The sequence below is a fragment of the Xenia sp. Carnegie-2017 genome, unplaced genomic scaffold (genome assembly GCF_021976095.1).
Source record: "Xenia sp. Carnegie-2017 unplaced genomic scaffold, XeniaSp_v1 HiC_scaffold_25, whole genome shotgun sequence".
NCBI lineage: Eukaryota > Metazoa > Cnidaria > Anthozoa > Malacalcyonacea > Xeniidae > Xenia > Xenia sp. Carnegie-2017.
The window spans coordinates 3,059,164-3,081,912 of record NW_025813488.1 but is presented as its reverse complement, the minus strand read 5'-3'; the positions used below and the strand labels follow the sequence as shown (position 1 = coordinate 3,081,912).

At 35.7% G+C, this 22,749-nt stretch overlaps 1 protein-coding gene and 1 long non-coding RNA gene across 8 annotated transcripts in view; one reads left to right on the top strand and one right to left on the bottom strand.

The window, feature by feature from the left end:
* Positions 1-20,356, bottom strand: part of LOC124452819 (triple functional domain protein-like) — a 55,867-nt gene extending 35,511 nt beyond the window's left edge. For 2 of the 7 annotated variants that reach the window (XM_047003446.1, XM_047003448.1), the window contains exons 1-10: positions 20,207-20,352; positions 19,954-20,028; positions 19,568-19,682; positions 15,868-15,958; positions 14,102-14,203; positions 11,446-11,559; positions 10,683-11,072; positions 8,944-9,066; positions 4,138-4,329; positions 3,166-3,525 (exon numbers count right to left, since the gene is read on the bottom strand). In XM_047003446.1, the coding sequence (XP_046859402.1) occupies positions 3,166-3,525; positions 4,138-4,329; positions 8,944-9,066; positions 10,683-11,072; positions 11,446-11,559; positions 14,102-14,203; positions 15,868-15,958; positions 19,568-19,682; positions 19,954-20,028; positions 20,207-20,276 (1,632 nt within the window). In that variant the 5' untranslated portion in view covers positions 20,277-20,352. Of the gene's footprint in view, positions 1-1,978; positions 2,400-3,165; positions 3,526-4,137; positions 4,330-6,640; positions 6,849-7,618; positions 7,895-8,943; positions 9,067-10,682; positions 11,073-11,445; positions 11,560-13,890; positions 13,909-14,101; positions 14,204-15,867; positions 15,959-19,567; positions 19,683-19,953; positions 20,029-20,206 lie in introns of those variants that run through there. The other 5 variants (XM_047003445.1, XM_047003447.1, XM_047003450.1 and 2 more) reach the window with 5 other exon arrangements.
* On the top strand, positions 14,123-22,577 carry LOC124452826. The gene is made up of 2 exons (XR_006950886.1): positions 14,123-14,209; positions 22,372-22,577. It is a non-coding gene; the product is annotated as an uncharacterized LOC124452826 (long non-coding RNA).
* The last annotated feature ends 172 nt before the right edge of the window (positions 22,578-22,749 follow it).

The following is a 22,749-nucleotide window of genomic DNA, read 5'->3' as shown; positions in this document are numbered from 1 at the left end:
CCAGCCTGATGACAAATGATCTACCTTACAGAAATTAAACATCGTCAAACAAAGACAGCGTGGCTATAGTTTAGTAGTCAAAAATAGAACAAACTCGATTAAAGAAGATTTTTTTAACAGTATCTAGAGAGCCATATGTTCTGAAGATATGAATCTCAAGAAATACTGACTTTGAAATGCCACAATAAAACCACAAATACAAACGTGACATTGCATTTACATGAACCATATGTTCGAACAATTAAAAATGTTCACATTGTTAAGACATGCATGTTCGCAATCATCGATTTTGTAAAATAAAATGGTTTGAATATTTTGTCAGCATGAAGTGTTGAAGGATGACAATGCTCAAAAACATCGTTGCAATAATTTAGTATAGATATTGGACAAGATGTCAATGTGATTAGAACAGATACAAGACTCTTCTATATTTCAAAATAAAAGAAAGATTTGAAGAGGCTGTTTGGGGATCCTGTCTGTTGTAAAAGCAACATGTTAATAAAAACACCCTATTAGAAATACATTTAACGTCAAACTGCTAGGCTAATTCATACTCCATCTGCTATCGATATTCGATAACTAAATGTTTTATGAAACCAGGAATTACAAAGGCAATCACGTTAAAATCATAAAACCTGGCAACTGTTTGTCGCGATATTAACTGCACTCATTTAAAGAGGATATAAAAACACAAAAAGGAGAACTGTTATCATTGAGTAATATGAGTCTAGAGGACTTTTCATATAAACCGAAACTTAAGGGTTTAAATTATCTGTGGGGATGATATAAATTATCTCAACGTTTGTGGAAACTGCCACTAATGGCATGCAAACAAAAAATTTGCCAGCCCTCCATAAGAGAAAAATTCAACAGAATCTACCAATTAAATTTAGCTAAAACTGTACATCTTTCCTCGGTTGCTGGTTTAACGATCCATTTTGATTGAAAACAAAACTCTTGCTGAGTTAAACAATGCGAGCTATTCTTTTTTTTAATAGTTTTGAGCCGTTATACTGTGTTTGTAAATGTTAGAAGGATGTCATAATGCAAAAAAATCAATAAAAAGCTATTGCAAGTAAATAAAAACGTTAAGCAAATGCCACATTTTGACTAGTATTCGTAAAGCGAGTGTAAAATATTTGTTGGCAAAAGTACTTGGATAATCAACAACGTTTGTAAGATATATTTTCAAGGAAATTTTCATCAAAACTAACTCATCACATTTCACGCTTTATGGAATAGCAATATTTTAATCTGTTGATTTTGCAATCGTATTTTCATAACGAAACATTCACACCGTCTGCTCTTCACGCAAGTGGAAAACAAACAATACAAACACAGGTGATTAACACTATAAACTTAAGAAAAATCTACATTTAAATTTAAAAGCAATTGCTTTGAAGCGTCTGGCAAGCTGTAGCCGCGTGTTGAGGTACATAGGAAAAGGAATTGCGCTGTATATCAATCAACGCAAGATGTTAAGCTATATTAAGATTGCGCCCAACTTATGTATAAGAAGAAATGGCTCTGAAAAAAACAGCTTGAGTTTTTGTTCTTCTATGACAAATGGCAAATCAACAGCATTCTCACAACAGCGAAGGATATAGGAGTATTTTCAAAAGTGTAAATCAAATTTCTAGCGTTGTCATGACAGTTTTTATTGCCAGATTTCGCTAATTACCAAAGACAACGTCTAAATACATAAATCTACGCGTTTTAGCATTCGCATAAGACAAATGCAGCAAATCTTTCGCTTCGAAGTGTTTGAGAACTATCAAATGCTACAAGCATGTACTCAAGACTGCCTAAACTTATCGGGGTAAACTTTTCATAGAAAGATGAAGGCAAAATACCATTGGGGACACGGCAAGAATTTCGTTTGCCCAATGTCAGGATTAGATCTACTTAGACATGACAAAATATCCTAGACCTCACGGATTTTACCAGTTTACAAGATCCTAAATCAGTAATTCCTTACCAGCTTCAAAAAAGCATCACCGTTTAAACTGATGTAATCCATCTGACGCACGAAGTACATACACAGATTGGATGACAACTATAATTGTTCAAACAGCCCCCAGACTTTCTGTGCTCTTGTATACGCAATTTGATGTCATTCAAGACATCATAATGCCATCATGACGAACGAACTAGTATAGCAAGCGATCGTGGAACGTAAATATGAACAAAATCCTCATCTTTGTTTGATAACAGGGATCCCAAATATGATTCATCAACAAAAATGTGACGAAGAACAACGGCCCATGGACCGGAACGAGCTTTCCCTTGCTCTAAATCGATGCGTCATGAATATTCAAAAACGTGTTTTCACGATGACATCGTCATCTATATGGACAATTATAGAGAACAACGCGCAACGATTTTGTCAGAAAGAATATTTGGAGATGTAGAAGACCGACAATCAAGACAAACTTTCATCGATAAGAATATGTCACGTGATCTTCTCAAAATACACCTTTCTTTTTTGGTGTTGGGCATCGTTCGCAAGGAGAGGTCAATATGTCATACATTTGTTTTAACTCATTAAATGTCGTTAAACATAAATGGTGATTGAACGAGACGACATTCCTTGTCATTGCCATTTATCAAAACATTCGACGTGAAAAGCTACACGTGAAATACAACGGAGACATCTTTTTCAATTTCCATCAAGGAACTTACGTAAATTAAAAAACCCAGGATTTAGTGCCAGCATATCGAAACATATATTTACACAAATAGTGTGAAAAATTCAACCGAGTTTGTTTCAAAGAATGCTGCTGTCTACGACGGCGGCAGCACGAAATGTGTTTTTACTTCAAAGGACTTGAGCACGAAGATTTTGCAATGGTGTTTGAAAAGGAAAAATTTGCAAGTTTCATGCTAAAATCCTGTAAAGACGTTCAGCGTAAAAAAAAAGTAAACTTATAAACGCTTTTACGCTATGACTTGCTACGAGTTCATCATCAACTCTGATGAACTGGAAATTACTGAACAAACTTTTTTGAAACAAAAAGATAATCTAGACAAAGCACTTTAATTGTCTGATCATGACGTTAACCCAGACAATAGATCTTACCTTTGTGGTCAAGACGATAATCCAGACAACACATCTTGATTATCTTATCAAAACGCTAATCCACACAATAATCCAAATAATCTCACCTGATTAATATCCTGCTCCAACGTCGACATATGTATCAACTCACGTAAGCCACTTTGCTTCGCCTCCCATAATATCCCCAGCTGTCTATGATGTTCATGAACGTTCAAAAACAGCTCCATGACATGCGATGCAGCTTCGGAAAATTCCGGCGTGTCACGGTCATCGCCGGGGAGTAGCGGTTTCTGCAAAGCCTCGAGTAGTTGTTTGCTTTCGGCGGAAACAGCTTCATAAGAAGTGTCGATATCTTTCTTTAAATTTCCACTTTGGATCAACAACTGACTCAGTTGGTCAATGTCATTGATGTTTGAGTAACTGTTGTCGTTAAGTCTCTCTTCCCATGATGCAACACGTCGTAAAAACTGAAAGACAACATTCTACAGTTTTAATCAAGTTTGTGCACAGGTCTTTTCTAACAACGACAGCAGACACGAATATATATTATAAAAACTAAAGATATAACATTAGAATGAAAAACTAAGTTTTAACATCAGATCGATCACTCCTGATGAAGACACTACACTGGAGTATAAAAGAACTCAAGTTTGAACATCAGATAACTCCTGATGAAGAGACTAGGCTGGAGTATATAAGAACTCAAGTTTCAACATCAAATCACTCCTGATGAAGATATTAGACTGGAGTATGTAAGAACTCAAGTTTCAACATCAAATCACTCCTGATGAAGATATTAGACTGGAGTATATAAGAACTTAAGTTTCAACATCAGATCACTCCAGATGAAGACACCAGACTTGAGTATATAAGAACTTAAGTTTCAACATCAAATCACTCCTGATGAAGACACTAGACTGAAGTATATAAGAACTCAAGTTTCAACATCAGATCACTCCAGATGAAGACACCAGACTTGAGTATGTAAGAACTTAAGTTTCAACATCAAATCACTCCTGATGAAGATACTAGACTGGAGTATATAAGAACTGAAATCATTAAATTGAACATATATCTACCTCCTCACTCTTCTTATGAAATCCAACGGAACACGAAAGCAAGTTTCCACGTTCACTTATATCCATTGAAAATTGTTTCCACTCCTGTTCCAAGGACACTGCTATTGACTCAATTTGATCAGCTTCATAATGTCCCGAGTGCAATAACTTGTCGGCTCCTTCGAGTATCTTTTTTATATTCTCAGAAATTTCCTAGACAAGAACAATGTACTGTTAAACTTTCCCAAGACTCATTACAAAATTCGACATTGAATCGTATGTAAAATGATTCTTTACAAATGGTAAAAAGATGCGTGAACGAAAAATGATGGGACGTTACTGGTGTCATTAAAAGGATGTGTGGGTAATGACAACAAGAAACTTGAAACATCCAGGAGACTGCTTGCGAATCATAATTATAAAGTTGCATCAATGAGCGAAAGTTTGATAATTTTCCAGTTTCATTTTGTTTCTCTCATCGTGACGGTGTGTTTCGTGAAGGTTTACATTGGGCGAGTTCGTAGTACAAACCGTTAACACCTAATTACCTCAAATAAACTTTATTTGACTCAATATAGATACCAGCATCCGAACAGTTAGGTACACCAACATTTACGGTGAGGGAAAAACATATAAAACTTTTCAATTCACAAAAGGCAATACGTCTTCCTGTCTTTGCGGATGAGGAAGTTCTCCATCCGCAAAACATGAAAGTTGAAAGCACTAATGTTGCATTTCACCAAACGCTTACACAAATGTAGACAAAAACTAAAGTCCGTGGCATTCATAAAATAAGCATGATTTATGCGGTCATGGTGCATGATTATATAAACATTCGTCTCCTACGTTTTCCTGTCCGACACTCTCATGCAAACGAAATACAATTAAATATATAGGACTTAGCACGTTTTAAAACAATGTTTGTAAAAATTTGAATGTGGAATGTAGACAATACGACGTAGAGAAAAGTCATGAGTAATCAATACGTGAAAACGACCAAGGATTTTAAATATAGATAGAGGAAATATATGGAAACGAAATCAAAATAACATTGTACATGAAAGTCAAGATTTGCGTTTCCGAACTATATTGACTGGACATAAAACGACAAGAAATTCGAAAAAACATTCGTATTTTCTTTGATATAATGCTATAGCTCCATGAAGTTGAGAATGAGCTTATTACCACACAAGTCTACATTTTTGCTAAGGTTAATAGACAGAATCAATATGGGTGAATCACTTTCATTCCGTGCATTTTGTATATATTAGCACGATTTATAAAGCCATATATAGACTTAAGATAATGAAAGAATAATTTTTGTATATTATGAACAACGTAACTACGTATTGCGAGAACCTGCACTAAATCATGCTTTCGATGATATCTTTTTTCATACTGAAAACAAAATGAAAACAATACGACCTGCGCAATTGACGTGACAACAAAAACGATCGGATTCAATAATGGTTGAGGTAAACCTCGACACTTTACTAAATCAACTAAAGCTTATTTCCATTCTGATAATCGTGCGTTACTCCACAAAAATATTATTGTATCTTGAGGTTTTTCAAGAAAAATACCTGTGATAAGTGGTAAAATTTCAGCAACATGCAAGTGCTGCCTACAAGATTGCAAAGTCTTTCAAAATACAAGAATTTTAGTCATTTTAGTTAAATACACAAGTTACAGAATTTAATCAATTATAGATTTAATTTTAGTGATTTGTTTAAAGACAACACATCTATATAATTACTGAATTCCCTTATAATAAAATTAATATAATTGAATCCATCACAAAGAAAATTTTTAAGGTACAATTACTCTTCTTAATCTCTTCCCCACATGGCTATCACATATGAAAACTTTAACATCACGTGAGGTGAAAATGTACATGACACAATCTGAGAATGCTATAAACCTATAGTCAACTAGCGAAGACTGACAACTCTCTACAAATATTCATAAGTTAGCGTCCGTCTACAAAGACTGCTTAATAACAAGCAAACATCGTGAAACGGTAATTTTTCCAACCAATATTTAATATATTCGCGCTTGTCTACAAACTAGAATAACAAAAATTACAATTTTGACAGCGTAGTTAAAAGTATATACATAGAAAGAATAGTTAAAACCAAAATGTTGAATGGGAACAAGATAAAATACGACAAAGAAGACGTCAACATGGTCGTTGAAAATGAATATCACAAAACACTCTCTCTTTCTGTTCGGGCAATAATTGGTAGCGAATGACAATATATGCTGTTACATATTAGAAGGCAAGAGACTCTATTTTGTGAACAAACATTATAACAAGGTTTTAATTGACCTTCGCTCATGCATTAAAAGTGCTGTCATCTTCAACATAAAACATACACAGAACATCAAAATGACCAAATACTTCCATCTTTAATATTACACGTTTGAAACCAGTTGAAATATTCAAATTTAGTCAAGAAAATCAATCTTATGCGATGAAAAGAAAAGTCAGACTTCGGTATAGCACTATATTTCAAAAGCTTACCCAAAATACTGTGGTCGATACACGCCAAACAAAACCCACATGGTTAAAATCAAATTACTTTCAGACATGTTTGAAGACAATGCATAAGGAGATTTTCATTATCAAAAACGTGAGTTTCTCTAAGTTTGATTGTATCTACAAGTTGACAAAACATCAAAGATGTCGTTCCACCAAAGCCTTTTGTTTGAACGTACAGACAAATTAAAATTCATAAGAATGTAAGCGTCACGCGCGGATTATTGGCACGATTTGAAATGGAAAATTAATCTCTACTAATATGTTGCAACAAACTCTGGATGCATAAAAAAACCCAACAATTAACGTTACTTTCCTTGCAACAACTGAGATTAAATTAATTACTGTAAATTCCGTTAGTTCGAGTCGGTATTTTACAGAAAATTTTGAAAAGTTGGAAGAAAATGACGAAAAAATTATTCATAGTCATTTCATCGAGTGGGTCAATATATATTGGATTCAATATATTAATATAAAATTTTACATATGACAACATGACCAAAAAGATGAGACTTCCATAGACAATGATTTTAAACAATCAATGATACTCTAATTAGCCGCGTTCATTGTAAAACATCATAAGATCACATGTTTACAGTGAGTTCGCACTCCACTACATTCCTTTGCATGTTTACGATAATTCACTAGCATTGTCTAGGAGTATGGAATGGAATTGTATTTAAACTTGGCTTGATCGCACAAATTAATACAAATTCACGAGCGATGCAAACTAATGGAGTTCAAATTACGAGCATTATAAGTTGAGAGGACAATGCTTGCAACTTTACTTGATAAATGATGAAAAAAGTTACAAAAACCTATAAGCTTTGGTTGTAGGAGTCTATTTCTCGAAATCATATTCTCTTGTCTGCCATTGATAAAGCTACCATTGGGAAAACGAGTAATTCCCCCGTATTTCATTCACTTCAATTATACGATTGCAAAAAATAAACGTAAATTTACCTTCCGCTGCAAGCGTTTCAATCAAATAAAACTACAACGCCAAAGTACCAACATATATGTTTTGAGTCGTCATTGAAATTTCAAATTGTACGCTTGAACGTTAGGAAATTAATTCAACATAGTTTGGAAAGCTTTGTGTTCTTCATTATGAAGCGCTCAACCTCAGCTTGACGAAAGCTAAATAACAACGAACCACTGGCATGTGTAATTTGCTTCAGGATTTCTGTCGAGTTTGCTTCCGTTCAAACTTCAAAGAAAGAAGCACGCCACAAGAACATTTCAAATAAAAATATATCCCTGCACGATTTGCAGTATATTATTCGTCAAAAGTTCAAAGCAGCTGTCCGGTCATTGAGATAAATTATAATAATTTAAAAAAAGACAAAGCAAATAACGAGGCTATACGTGAAGGTCGCCTTTTTATCGCGAAGAGCAATATTGCACTTCGGTCTTTGTACAAAGAACTAAAAAGATTTCAGTCAAAAGTGCATGCATTATCCATATTATACATGGCAATTTGTCCGCTTTTCCCAGAGCTAAAATATGATTATCGTTCCTCTTTTAATATTTAAAAAGGTGTAGTACGCATAAATGCACGGCTTTTGCAATCAATAAAGTATTCAAATTTTGGGGAAGTAAAAATGGCGAACAAAGGCGACGATTTTCTGAACTCTAACGCAAAGCAACAACGGGAAATTTTTAAAGGCTTTTCACTTTTGATTCGATATACCATTAACGAGAATCATTATAAGATAATGTAATGAATTATTAAGAAACGAGCATCGCTTTGACAAATAAACACCTGTGTGTGTATGCTGTAGTATAGAAGATTAAATAATGTCGTCATTGTATTTATAACTCTAACATGATCACATGTTGAACTACTTTGTACAATCAACAGTCATTGTATGCTAATGATTTCTGAACGTAAACGATTTCTAGAAACTATAACACGAAAAACGAATATATACGTTCACCGCTTTCGCGCTATGCAAAGCTCGCCTTTACAGATTTGAGCACTGTGGTGACTCTACAAAACAATCCATACAATGTGTAACCGTACATCATGTATCCCAAGTGCAGGAGTCACCATTTTACTATGGTGATAGCCCGGAGGGCACATTTTTATACACTTTGTTATATATAGCTATATATATATACACATATAGCACATACACATATACAATATGTGATGGCAATTAAATGCCTTTCCGGATATCACGGCTATAGATGCTGACGATCCATTGCAGAATTAACGCTTTGCCGTGCGCATGTGTAGTTGCTTAGCTATATACCATTACTTACTAAGAAGAGACATTACTTACGCGAAAAGAGGTCTGTATGTGTCCATGTTCCTCTTGCAGTTCGGTCGAAGATTTCTCGTCCATTCCAACATCAATGAAGTTTGTCAAAAGATCATCTTGACTATCCTTGATCCACTTTCTCATCTACAGAACGAAATAGTTCAATGTAATTACAACTTTACACCATCACATGAACTATAATTCTCTCTAGTCAAAGCATAGCCTCGATGGCAAGAGCCAAGTATTGTTGCAAACTTTCTTCCAGCATATTTCAACCATTTATATAAAAAGTTTATGTTTTGATGAGTCCGCAGAGTTGCGGCATGAAAGGAAATTAAAATAAAAGCGCGCAAAGAAACGAGTTGATACATTGACGCTTTTATACTTTTTGATTAATTTATAGGAATTTACCGCAAGGTAACTTGGAATTCAATTATTTACTTTAGTAGTGCAGAATATACAAGAACACAACATTACAAAATGACATGGACAAGTAACAAACAATTGTTGCCTGCACTTCTCAAAAAACAATAAACATTGATGGCAAAAGCATTACATAAACGTTGTACTTTACAAAAGAGAAGTAGGGATCCAAGGATAATACAAAGTTTGAAAAAAAAACACACACACGCCAGGCCGATAACAGTCATTGAAGTAACGAGTTTGAAAATGCATTTGAAATATAGAAATGCTGAAAAATACAGAAAACATGCCAATAATATGGGACTGAAACTTGGGAAATCCGTTTGGCAAACTAATGCTATTCATGTAAATGGCAAAGACCAATTGGATCTACTAGCACCAATTTTAGAGTAAATAGTTCGCTTAGTAGCAACTTGAAATAAAAATCATCTGATCACAAGCAGTCCAATGGACTAATTGTGCAAGTTCGTGGTCATGGCAACAACCAACTGGATCTACTAATATCGATTGTGTTGTAACTAGCTCGATTAGTCATATTAAATGTCATCTGAGCATGCGCAGTCCACTTAAGCATGCGCAGTCGACTTGACCAGCTTCACAAGTTCATAGTCATGGCAATGACTAACTACATGTACTTGCACTACATTTGGGTCAATTAGCTCATTTAGTCGTGAATTATCAAAGAAATCGTCTGAGCATGCGCAGTGGTGACTTTACTAATCCCACAACTTTCGTAAGCCTTTGAATTTATGTATATATATATATAAAGCCAATATTAAGTATAGTAGATGTTAACTAGCAGTGGAAGCTGGGTGCGATTAGGTATGCAGTGGCTTAGGGGCCCACACTTCGGTGGCGACCGCACTCTCCCTGCGTACCCCGAGCAAAGCCTATCGCAGGCGATCTCGGGGTCTGATGGGCGGAAGCTTGCTATTGCATCTCCCAAGTAGGATAGCGTGGAGGGGCCGAAATCTCCTACCGAAACGTTAACATGCGACGTTCTAGTGCCTTGCGCTTAAGAAGGTATCGGGAAGCATGGACCGAAAACGGGGTTTTTTTGCTTTTGAATTTTAACTTTTTGTTGAAAAATAAGCCAATGTTCATAAAGTAAACCAAGCAATGTTTCAATTAACTTCTCCTGACACTGTTTTCTGACATGTTTCATACAATTTTTATTGGTTTTTAAACCCCATTTCTTAATACATTTCTTTGGCCGCGCCCGATTGCCTTGCCCCATTGTCGTAAAATTTATCTTGCCGCCCCCCGTCCTAAGAAATTCTTAGCTACGCCACTGATTATGCCACGGTTACAAGATGAAAGAATAGAAAAACACGAACCTTTTTAGCGTCGAGTTGAAACAAATGATATTGAATGCACTGATCAAGACGATGTTTCCTAATGTGCCACGAATCTTTAAGTTTATCTCGCTCTCCATTTAAGTTCTCAAGTATATTCTTAACCCTTGCACTTGTCGCCTTCCAATCTTCGCTAGCACCATCCTCTTGTGTTAGTTTATTTTCATTAATCCACTCTAAAAGACGACTACCTTCCTCTTCTAAAGTATCAATTGGAGCTTTGATAATCCATTTTCGTATATGCTGATGATATTTAACCTGTTCGCGTAACGCAACAAGATCGTCGGCGTAATCTTGATGCATCAAACCTTCGTGAATCTCATCGAGTTTCGTCAGTAAGGTCATGGCCTCAAAATTGAACTTTTCTAACGACTACATAAAAAAGGAAACACTTTAATATGGCATAACATAATTGTGAAGGGGGGCTCATATACATATTGGCATTTTAAAATCAGTAGAAAACGATGGATTTTAAAGGAAACTTATGCGGCAGAATTTAAAGATTCAAATATGAGCCCTACAATTATTGATCGTGAAAAGTTAATGGGGATACTTGAATTGCATGAAAACATTTGGAATAAGTGAGTATCGCCCGTGATGATCAAGGTCAGCGGGGGACCACTATAGCCACATCTGCAAATACGATTACACCACACAGGAGATAGAGAGGAATGGGAGGACGAAACTAATGACCTCTTAGTCACGTGACATTGTCGGGAATCGATACAAATAAATCATCGCCTACCATTTGCATTATCACCCATTGATCGTGATCGTAGGAAAGTGTACCTCCGAATTCAGACGTCAAATTACAAGGTTCAATGTATTTAGTAAGTCCTTCGAGTGAACTAAAGGTCACCTAAAAAAAACCCAAAAGCAATTTAAGAAGAAGGTCCTTGTTTTGTAGAACACATTATTTCACAAATCATCAACGAAGAATGTTGTTATGAAATATAATTTAAATATTCCATGTAATATCCAGCGGGAGGCTTCGATCGAGCAGACAGCATTATATTTTTGTAAATATGTACGCTTGTTATTGAAACAAAACAGGCACAATAAATAACACATTGTGGACTATCATCAACTGCTGTGGTCATCAAATAAACTCGTGCTGTGAAAAAATATTTCCGAGGGTAAAAAGACTCAAAAACTTTCAAGTTCACAAGCATACGAGTTTTTGTAAGCATTCCTTCTAAATGACATGAGCCCCACAACCTTCTGTCCAAAATCTAGTGCTAAAGAAATAACAGAAATGTTATTTCGTGATGTGAGTAGGTCACGTGAACAGCACGATACCATTGTTTACGTATACAGAGAGTATCGGCACGAGTTTAATAGCAAAAATAACGCATATCCATCCAAAGACACAATTGTCGGTCACTCAAGATAATGTATCTTGATAATAATACAACAAAGTACTATATAATACAACAAAGTACTAAAAAGTACTAAAAACAAATGTGCTTAAAGGTTAATGATTTATATTTTAGTGCAATAATGAAGTCATCTACGTATAATTTATAGAGTTGTCCTCAAGTATCTGCAGAGAACATGAAGAAATATCTAACAAAGACGAAAAGTTGAAAAACTACTGGTATATGGCGATACTTCACATGGAAATGTCACGAACCTCAAAAACCTTACAGAATTTAACACATTTTACAATAAATACCCCAATGAGTTTTGATCCTTTAAATTTTTTGACAATAAAGAAAAGTCAAGAATTTGTGATGAACGTGACTATAAAGACCAGAACGGCTTATCGTCATCAGGTGTTATCAAGCGGTTGAACTGCGACCCCAAGTGCGTATATTAATACTCGTATGTGATCAAATGATACAGGGTTTAACCACACCAAAACATATTTCTATCAAAAATACTCTTGAAGAAACAAAGAGATCCACCTTTGCTTTCTGCTCTTGTCTAAGATTCTGCGCTAAACCTGAATCCTTTTCCTTTCTACAATGCCTTTTTTTTGTCAACAATCAAATTTCATCGGATCATTTCAAAATCTAGCGTAATGCTGCAAATAACTTCCAGGATAATCTTTCAAAATCCGAAACATATTGCTTCCCCTATTGGCAATCCAGTTGCCAGTCTTCTTGCGAACTCTTTTGATTAAAAATATGTGATCATAAATCCACACCGTACTGACCTATTTTCAAATTTTGCATGTACAAAAAGCGCTGTGAAGTTTACTTAATGTAAGAAAATACCTCGAAAGGATCGTCAAAAACAAAAAGAATCCATAGAAATATCGTAATATTTTCAGGTTTAAGGCCGATTTTCATAATTAAACACTACGTCACGTCCAAAAAACTGAAGAAAATCTCTTAATACCAACACATCGCCACTTTGCCAAAAATAACAACTGTCGAAATGATTGTGAGTGTAAAATCGTAAGTGAATGAATCCATGTGCATACACGGGTTAAAACAAACATTTCATCAATCGAAAGGAAGAAAAGATCTTTTCCTGTTTTGTTAGGTCAAGAGCAACAAAGTGGAAATTAAATAAATTGCCTGTTTATGAATGTGCTTAGGAGGAATTAACTCCCAAAGTCAGAGGAACGCGCGTCTCGGCATCAATTTTTAACTTTCTCGCTAAGCAAAACGGAGATATGACAGGTTCTTACCATAGAAATATTTCAAATATTTATTGCTTCAAATTAATACGAACAATACCAATGAAAACATCTTGACAGACAATAACTAATTCGCCTTAATTTTCTCGATCAACACTAAAGCATAATAAAATGAAACCATCTCCATAAAATATCAAAGCATATCTTATACATCATAAGAAATTCCACAACGACAAAAATCTGGTGACTAAATGCAAGCAATGCACGTAACCAGTACTAAAAATAGCAGAAATTCCTCTCCGATTCATAAGCATGTACAATCTTAATTCATCAAACAATAAGGACAATGAAAGAAAAATTATATCACTGCTTTTCATAGTTCCAAGCGTGTCGTCAAAATAAGATCGATTACTTAAGAATATTTTGTATAAAACAGCCCACGATGTCGTGAAAAGCTAAAGCGTACAACCTGGGAAGAGTTTGAACGTCAAAGTGACAATGAACGTCAACACAAAGATGAGAGAGATGCTCACTTGTTTGTAAAACAATTATTACAGCTTTAAATAATATTGATCACAAATTACAAACTGCGAGTGCTCTAACCTTTATCGTTTCATCTCAAGACAGAATGGTGAACTATTCAAGTCTCTTAAACTTCAGATTTAGCAAACTTCTACGCGACCATATAGTAGCTACGATTCACTAACGGCGGGGATAATTTTCACACAGAGGTAATTTAATCCGTTTCAGACTTGGGCGACGCAGTTAATAATTGATGATTAACAAAATATATTTATACGACCCTCGACTGTACCTCGAAATTGAATTTTCCACTGCCCGACGAAGCTTTATGTCTTTCCCAAAAGCCTTCCGGTTTGATTATGTAAACGGAATGAATTTTCAACGGAAAGCTCTCCTAAAGGTACGAAAACACAACATCTTTAATTTGTAAAATTAATTTCAAAGACGCAGGGCTTTTTGTAAAAATATTCACACGACGCCATAGCGCCTTCAGAAATGCTCGTGATTTTTGGCTTTTATCGAGTGTCCTTATATAAAATAATAGTTTTTACATGATCAAGAAGTTGTCCGAGCTGTGGCGACTTTTGTGAGAGTATACAAGACAAAGTATAATATGAAAAAAAAGAATGTTTGTCAAACATGTACTAGAAATTGCAGAAGCAGCTGTTTTTAAAGCAACGTGGACTTTTCAGCTTTTGTCTTTATGAAAACGTCTATGTCAATAAACGGCTGAGCATGGCTCAGATGATCTATCTTGTTGTGCAGGTCACACAGGTTAAACAGTCCAACGGAAAATTGCCTTCGTTAAATGAGCTTGGAGTAGGACATAGTGTAGACTTACATTATTATTCCACTGACAAGAACAAACTTTAATTTAATCGAAAATGATCAAAACAAATGCCAACAAAAATATTACAAAATTAAGCTCAAGTTTCGAGGGTTTTTTTTTTCACAGAACGCCACAAACAAATCGATAGTTCTCTCGTCTAGATAGTTCTCTCGCCACAAACAAATCGATAGCCCCAAGTCATACATTCAAATTTAGACCGATAAACGTGAATGTACATGATATTTTCAATTGATATTGACAAGTTTTGCTTTAACACAACGTTAAATTATACAACAATGCAATTTTAACACAATTCTCTGTCTTTGTGAAGAAATATTAGAAAGTTTAAATGACCGACAGGGACGGGAAAAAAACAAACCAAGCGATATAGCCATGTCTCATGTCATACAACACCGGTTTTTTTCCACTCGTTTTGAGGGGGAAGTTAACGATTTTAAGAACGATCTAATAAATTTTTCTTCTCGCGGATGAAAAAATTTAGGCGTAGCCAAGATCGTGAACATCAACCACATACAATGTGTACGTTTTTAGATGTAGATTTTCCAGGTTGGTAAAGTCCTGAGAAGGATAGTTGATATTGGCTTTTACTACCGCTAAGGTTTTCGAAACGACAGTCAACATCAACAGCAGCAGTCCTTCTCGTGATTCAGCTAACCTGGACGATCTAAATCTATAAACCATACATACAATATCTTGGTAAAATTAGTAATGTTTTCCATCCCGCTGACCTGGAATTGTGCTGAAAATCGTATTTTTGAATTTGATCAACGAAGTAATTAAACTGTGCTGAAAACAATAATATCAAATGAGGACGATGTCCAGTGAAAATAAAATAAGTTTGTAGATGTAGAATGTCCAGGACAGATGAGTCCTGAGAAGGACTGTTGCTGTTGACTGACGTTACGACAACCTTAGCGGTAGTCATCTTCAGAGTCAAGGTTGTCTCCTTCCAAGTAAGGTTGTCGAATCGTCATTCCAACATCGACAGTAACAGTCCTTCTCAGGACTTTATTAACCTGGACGATCTACATCCACAAACATGTAACAATACGCACGAGCTTAAACCATTTACTTTATTAACGAAAATAAAGTAACTTATGTAAAGAAAAACACAAACTTAAACAGAGAGTAAAACACTTAACTCATACGTAGTAAAGACGTGTATATCGAGGAGAAAATGTCTTCGATAAAACATCATTAAAACTTACCTGCATTGACTTCAAGATTGGTTTGATGGAGAGCCACGTGCTACCACGCATGTCCAATACAATACTGAATCCTTGTTCACGTGCATTATCACTGGAATATAAAAGAAAACATGAACTTGAAGCCTCGGGCGAAGAGAATAAAGTGCTCTTTGAAAGATTTGACTCGTGTGTACAGGGTTAAGTCTGCAGGGTTTTCATTGAAGGCCACAGACGAGGAAAACTATAGCTGGCATTGAACAGCTCAATTTTAGATAAGATTGAATCGTCAAAGGACTTGTTAAAAGATAATCGATAAAATCTTCATGCAATCAGATATGTATATATATAAAGGTGGATTACTTAAGCGATAATCATTTACAGGATTAAATGTTTGGAAACAGACCAATAAAACTGGTTTGTCATTTAAAATCTCAATGAGTTTTTTCCGAAAAAACCCTATCTTTCTATTAACGTAGGTAGATTTACATGAAACTCAATAAATAGCGAAGTAAGGAACTGTTTAGGCACATAAAACCCTAAAATACAGTCTCGGTTTCTGTTAACTCCAGATGTTTTGCTAGTATATCGTAAACTCGACTTTGACAAAACCTAACATCGTCAAAATAGGACAATTTATAACCAATGGCATGAATTAAGTCAAAGCTATTGCGACACATCTTTGTGTTCTCAGCCAGAAAGAACATGCAGATGGCGGAGGAAAAGGAAAATTTCAAAGTGCATAAGATGACAGTAAAGAAAACGTGAAAATCACTGCTACTAATGCACTCTCATTACTGAATGATAAAAAACACATAGCGAATATTTTTGGTTGGAAAGAAGACTCAAATACAACAAACCGACGACTTTAAATCGTTTCCTCGAGTAAAACGCAAAAATTCAAAAAATTCTCAAACACAAAAGAAGACTGGTGAATTCTCAGGGTAAAGAGATCAAAAAGGAAAGGAAACGCGGAAAACCAAAAAACCGCAGAACTGTGACTAGCACATTTACTTTTTTTTAAAATACCAAACAAGGAACCCAAGGTCATTTCATCGTTGAACGAGGTCTGTTGTCGTGACAACTTGTGAAAAGATGAAACAAGATTATCGTCACCGACGTAAGATCAGATGCCAAAAGACTTTGTTTGGCAATGTTACACAATTGAGAGAGAAATTCATGTTTGTTGTAAAAGAGTCTGTTCGCAGAACAACAGCACAGTAAAATCATTCGTTTTTAGCATGCACAGCGCATGCTCGCATGATCTCTCCCGATGTTCTGTGAATTTTGAATAAATGTAATAGCTATAACGTGTTTGCTTTCCCTATTAAGCAGCCCGCTTTTACATGTTCATGAACAATAACAGCCATTAAATCATATTTCTATATGCTTCGTGGCCTATACTGATCTTCAATCGAGAATTATTGTTATACAAGAGAGGGAAAATTTAAAACCAAACACTTAGCGACTTCTACTTGGTAAAAACGCCGACAACTAGCTAAAACACTCGAATTCTCATTGTCACTAGACGCGACATAAAGGCTGCTTATTGTTTCCTAAATTAAAACGCATTAAACACTTGTCAAAGAATTCGACGAACGTGTTCATTGCTAATGGTATTGACGCAAACAGAAGTAGCATTAAAGTATATTTAAGTTGAAGGGAACAAGTCTCGTTGGTCTTGCTAAGGTGCCTCGAAAACCTCCAAGATGTTAAAGGACAAATAAACATTGAGCTATGGTTTTAAAGATTTGTCACTAAGAAACGTAGGTATTAGTAAAGAGGTAATTAAAACGATTCATTATCACCAGTTACAACATCGAAAACATCACTTAACGACCAGTCAATGCAGCAACAAACATTCCTGTTAATATTTTTATATATGACGTGTATGTAGAGCATTTTGGCAGACATATCATAACAATTACGTGAGAAACGGAGACTGAAATTATCTCAAACCGTCCTTTTGAACAAATTGCCAATTGAATAATCACGGAACATCAGAACGAATTAATTACGTTGCATTAAATCCGTCGGAAAGTGTTCTCAGTTTACAAATTTCCTAGGCAGTAGCGATTCAGCTGCAATAAGTACGCAATTTTGGCAGTTTTCGCAGGTATTAAAGTCCTTACTGATTCATACTGCGAACGAAACAGAGAAATTGCAAATCTTACGTGAAGAGTACAAGACTTATCTTAAAAAGAAGATGCAAAGATTGCTCTCTATCATTGTTTTTGTTAAGCACACTGGGGAGGTTTTACTGCTAATGAAGTGCAATAGCCAAAGGCTTTTTTTTACTGTAACAATTCTGCTATTTCCGCACCATATCGTTTTCCATTTACAGTTATAATGAGAGATAGACTGTCAAATAAAGCTTCTCCTACTTTCTTGCTGTAAAATTTAAATCTTGCCACACCGAAAACACGATATGGACATCTAGCGTATAATTTCAACTTATTTTTCTCCACGAAAATACACAAATAACAAAAGATAGTGAAAGACACATCAAGCACAAAATACAAACAAGTCTTAGGATGATATGCTTGACCTGTGCTATATTTTCCCCTGATGATCGGACACCCTGAGTAGCTCCTGTGAACAGTACAATTGCCCATCAATGGCGCGCCTTAACAAGATATGACAGCAAACTCTGTTTATGGCAGCATGTACAGTTTTAGCTTTACTAAGAAACGAAAAACAGATTTTAGCTCGTGTTTTTCCAACGAACGAGTTTTTGATGAATTATAGGAAAGGTCAAATTATGCATGATATTGCAGGTAGAAGCAAAGACTACGATGGCAAAAACTGCATTCAACATTCAATGTCTCTGATAGTTACTTTAATTCTGGAAATTCTAGCAATTCCTTGAAAGATGACACCATTAACGACTGAGTAGCAAAACCTACTTTTTTATCCTATATACACTGATAAAGATAATCAACAAATGTAGTCATTGGTACGCCTGTCTTTGTATTTACAGTCTTGCGTGAAAAATTTGCCTAGCAAGCAGTTATTTGAAGGGCAGAGAAACTGATTTGGGCAAAAAAAAAACTAGTGACGACGAATATGCCCTCGACAAGGTCAAAAGGCCCCTCCTCGCGTATTGCTTCTAATTTTTTTAATACTTGGAGCGGTGTGTCTCGCCACATGACACGACCGTCTCCTGTGAGTCACGCGTTTGAACAAACAAAGCAGTCACGACTCGAGGGGAAAAATTTTGATACACAAACCAAGCATATCTAGAATATTCAGATCCATACATATAACAACAAGCTAAGCAAGTGCAAACACCGGATAGTTTCCCGCTCTGCAAAGGATTACCTTCGCATACCATAGTTCAAAAAACGTCGGTGCTTTTGTTTCTGAGCCAGTAGATCGGCATGCAGTCTTATAACATGGATATTGAACTGATAACATCTATGGTATATAAACAGTAGCATGGCCTATATTCCCAACGTAATCACCTTCATATATGCCTAAAATGCACATATATGAAGTCAAATGAATGTGGGAACGTCCAAAAACTTGGCACAACAATCAAAACTAATATCCCGTTGATCTTTGCCTTCGTATAGAAAAATGCATTGTAACCTTCGGGGGTATTTAGGTGTCATCTATGTTCATGTTTTCATTTCAATATGTCGAAATGTAAAACAGGAGCCACGACAAACGACAAGAACTAAGGTAGTCCATAGCCAAATAAATACTTAGAGAAAACACGCACCTAGGTAAACCGCTGAGATAATGAAGCAAACGTTTGAAATCCTCGTTCTTTACTTCAGAGGTAGCTTCGCGACTAGGAATGGTTATCACGGGTCCACCACGTTTATCTTTGCCACCTAATTACGAAATAAAAGCAATTTTTTGGTTATACTTCCCAATCAACTTTAACCAATATGCGAATACCGCAAAGTTCAGATAACACGATTTTAGTGTTTGACCGTCGTTAAACACTGAAATCAATGTACGAAGTACAAGCTTTGGGGTCGTTATTGTCCAACAACATACCACAATCCAACAACATACCACAATTTCACAGTCTTTGTGGTCATACAATTGCACTTTCCATAGCAAGTATAATAGTAATATATTTTACAGGATGTACTTTACCAGATAAATACGCGATCCTTTCTTTGAGTATATCGTGTATGGCGTTTGAACCTTGAAGCTCCCCGCGATGTTCTCCTAAACGCACAGAAGCCACACTTTATAAGAATTTACAATTTGTAATTTGCCCCGCGCAACTATAATCAGCGATCCAAATTGATAGTAACACATCACATAAAACAATGACATTTCGTCAAGGGGACAACAACAATACCACTGGACGGATAGTTTTCGACTAAAAAACGCAACAGGGTACCTCCAAACAGCACGAAGGACGCATCGCTATCCGATGAAGCGCTTGACCATCTTTCTGATCTGCTCATCATGAAATATAAGTCGTGGTTCCAGCCCAAATTTTGTTAAATTTACTTGCATGTTGTTAAAGAAGCCATGTTTAGAATTAATGCGCGAGATAATTTATTCGTGACGTATGAATAATTATAAATATATTACATTCTAAATATAGGCTAAGGGGCGCAGTGTCATCTATCAACGCCCAGTGCGACAAGGTTTTTCTAAGCTTTGTTTATAAGTGATTGATTTCACCTCTTCTGCACGAAGAACATTTTATATGTGGATATGTTTGTCACTTAAGTCGCATTCGTGTAAATATGAACATTGGTCTTAGTGCACCTTTGCCTGTACAAGATTTGTTAAGGCTTGAGTTAGTACGAAAAATTACGTTTCCTAATGCTTTTATACAGCAAGGAGAAGCTGTCCTTGACGTGAAACCACAACCCCACCTATTCCATGCAACCATTATACAAATTGAATGAAGTTGTAATCTGAATGTCGTTACAATCAAAGACAGGAAACTCTCCACAAAGCCAAACTGAGACAAAGCAATACCGCTGAAATTTCCGTCATTGACCCCGTTGAGAAAATAGATCGCATAACTCGTACTGTTTTCATTTTAGTTGTCTCTTCTTGTTTGCTCAAGAAACATGACGTTAATGTACAAATTATGAAATACAGAACGGCTGTTGATTTGCCAAGTCGTTCAATTATTTTGCTGCGAGGTGAACACGTTAAATGTTCCCTAATTTGAAGAATGATTAAAGTAAAGAATCACAAGAAAAGATGTAGACAAATTAAAATATCGTGACTTCGCAAACGGAAATCATTTCCTTCTTTTACATCTGTGTTCTGCCCCCAACAAGCATAACGCTAACATAAAATTGACCAAATCGAGTGGGGGCATTTGAACAACACTACAAGCATGGTTTGAAATCAACTAGTTTTGTAATAATAATTCGTTGATAAATGATTGACAAAGCTTTTGAGAAAGTAGATACGTTTGTGCAGTCTATAAGTACACGAGTTTTCAAATGCAGAATTCAACAGTTGTTGCACAGGTTGAGAAAGATTTTATTTCAACAATAGAGGACACGCCTTTAAAGCTGTCCATTGCATTTGGCCCCGGGACAAATACAAATGCTTGTGATGAAAAATACTCACGATAGCTCCGAAAGGCATCGTACATACATCATACATGAGAAATACGAGAGCGGCTCAAGAAATTTTGAAAACGCTTATAGACCGGACAAGATTAAGTGGACTTAAAGGACGACAGATGTGGCATTCCTGAGATATGGCAGTGCTCTTGCTTGGAACAAAAAGTTTTAATCTACGCGAGAACAGTAATTGCTTCTACCTAACAATTCTTTCTTCACAAATAGACAAATGTTGTCAAACTGTTCCACAATCTTTCACGAACAAATAAACAGTTTTACCAAGCGAGATCGTACACAGAAATTACTTTTTGAAACAAAACACTTTTGCTTTCAACAAGGAACCTACTCAATAATTTTGGTTCTAATTCCCTTTCCATTTTTGGCGTGTATACACAAAAATTACGATAACGAAAATAACTGCTAAAAGGAAGTTATTTCTCATAGCAACTTAATTTATTCTCTTTGTTCAGTCGACGAGTGCAAACAAATGCGTTCATTTGTACACAACAAACATGTCCAAGCATGCTTGGCTGGCAAAATCAAACAACAAGAAGGCTCTTTGTAACTCTGCAGTAGTCTAATGTCCAAATAAACGCATCGTGTGATGATATGTTTAACTTGCAGCGAGTAGTTCCATTTTGAATTAAACATTGAATAAAATACGCCTTTTGGTTTCTCTGTTGAAGTATCTAAGGCAAAATATTGCCATATAATTACACAAATCATATAAATCACCCTTGGGTGTCCCATTCACCAAGACTAAATGATTTCATGGGGAGTCCGCGTGATTCAGCAGGGGGCAAATAAGAGACAAAATTGGAAAACACCGATCTTCCCGTAACCAACTTTGTTTGCCGAATTGTTGTTTAGAAAGAATCGTCATTTTGAAGTCTTCGAGAGCTGCTTGCAATTGAATTTGCTGTTACAAGCATAAAATTACGCTAACCTAGTCATTCCCTTTCTTTAGATCCCCACAAAGTTAAGATTGCTAAATGAGGGCAATCGTGAACCATCCGCATGGTGGAGAATTCAACTTTATCATGTCCTTTGTTCCAACGCTAAATTTTTGTTGCGTGAAGCACGAAAAGCCAAGTCCATGATAAGATTTAAATGTAATTACCTTGTAAATCAATCAAATGGAACGCTAATAATCATATCTTTGATGCCAGCTAATTTCAACCGTTTTTACATCACAACATCCAAAATGAACAACTTTCACAACATAAAAACCAAATGCGACTACCAAACACACGTTCAATTTTATCGAGAACCAATCTCTCCATTCACACAGCGTAACATTTGCATGCAATGACTTCAAGATATGATAGTATAATGTAAAAGTCTC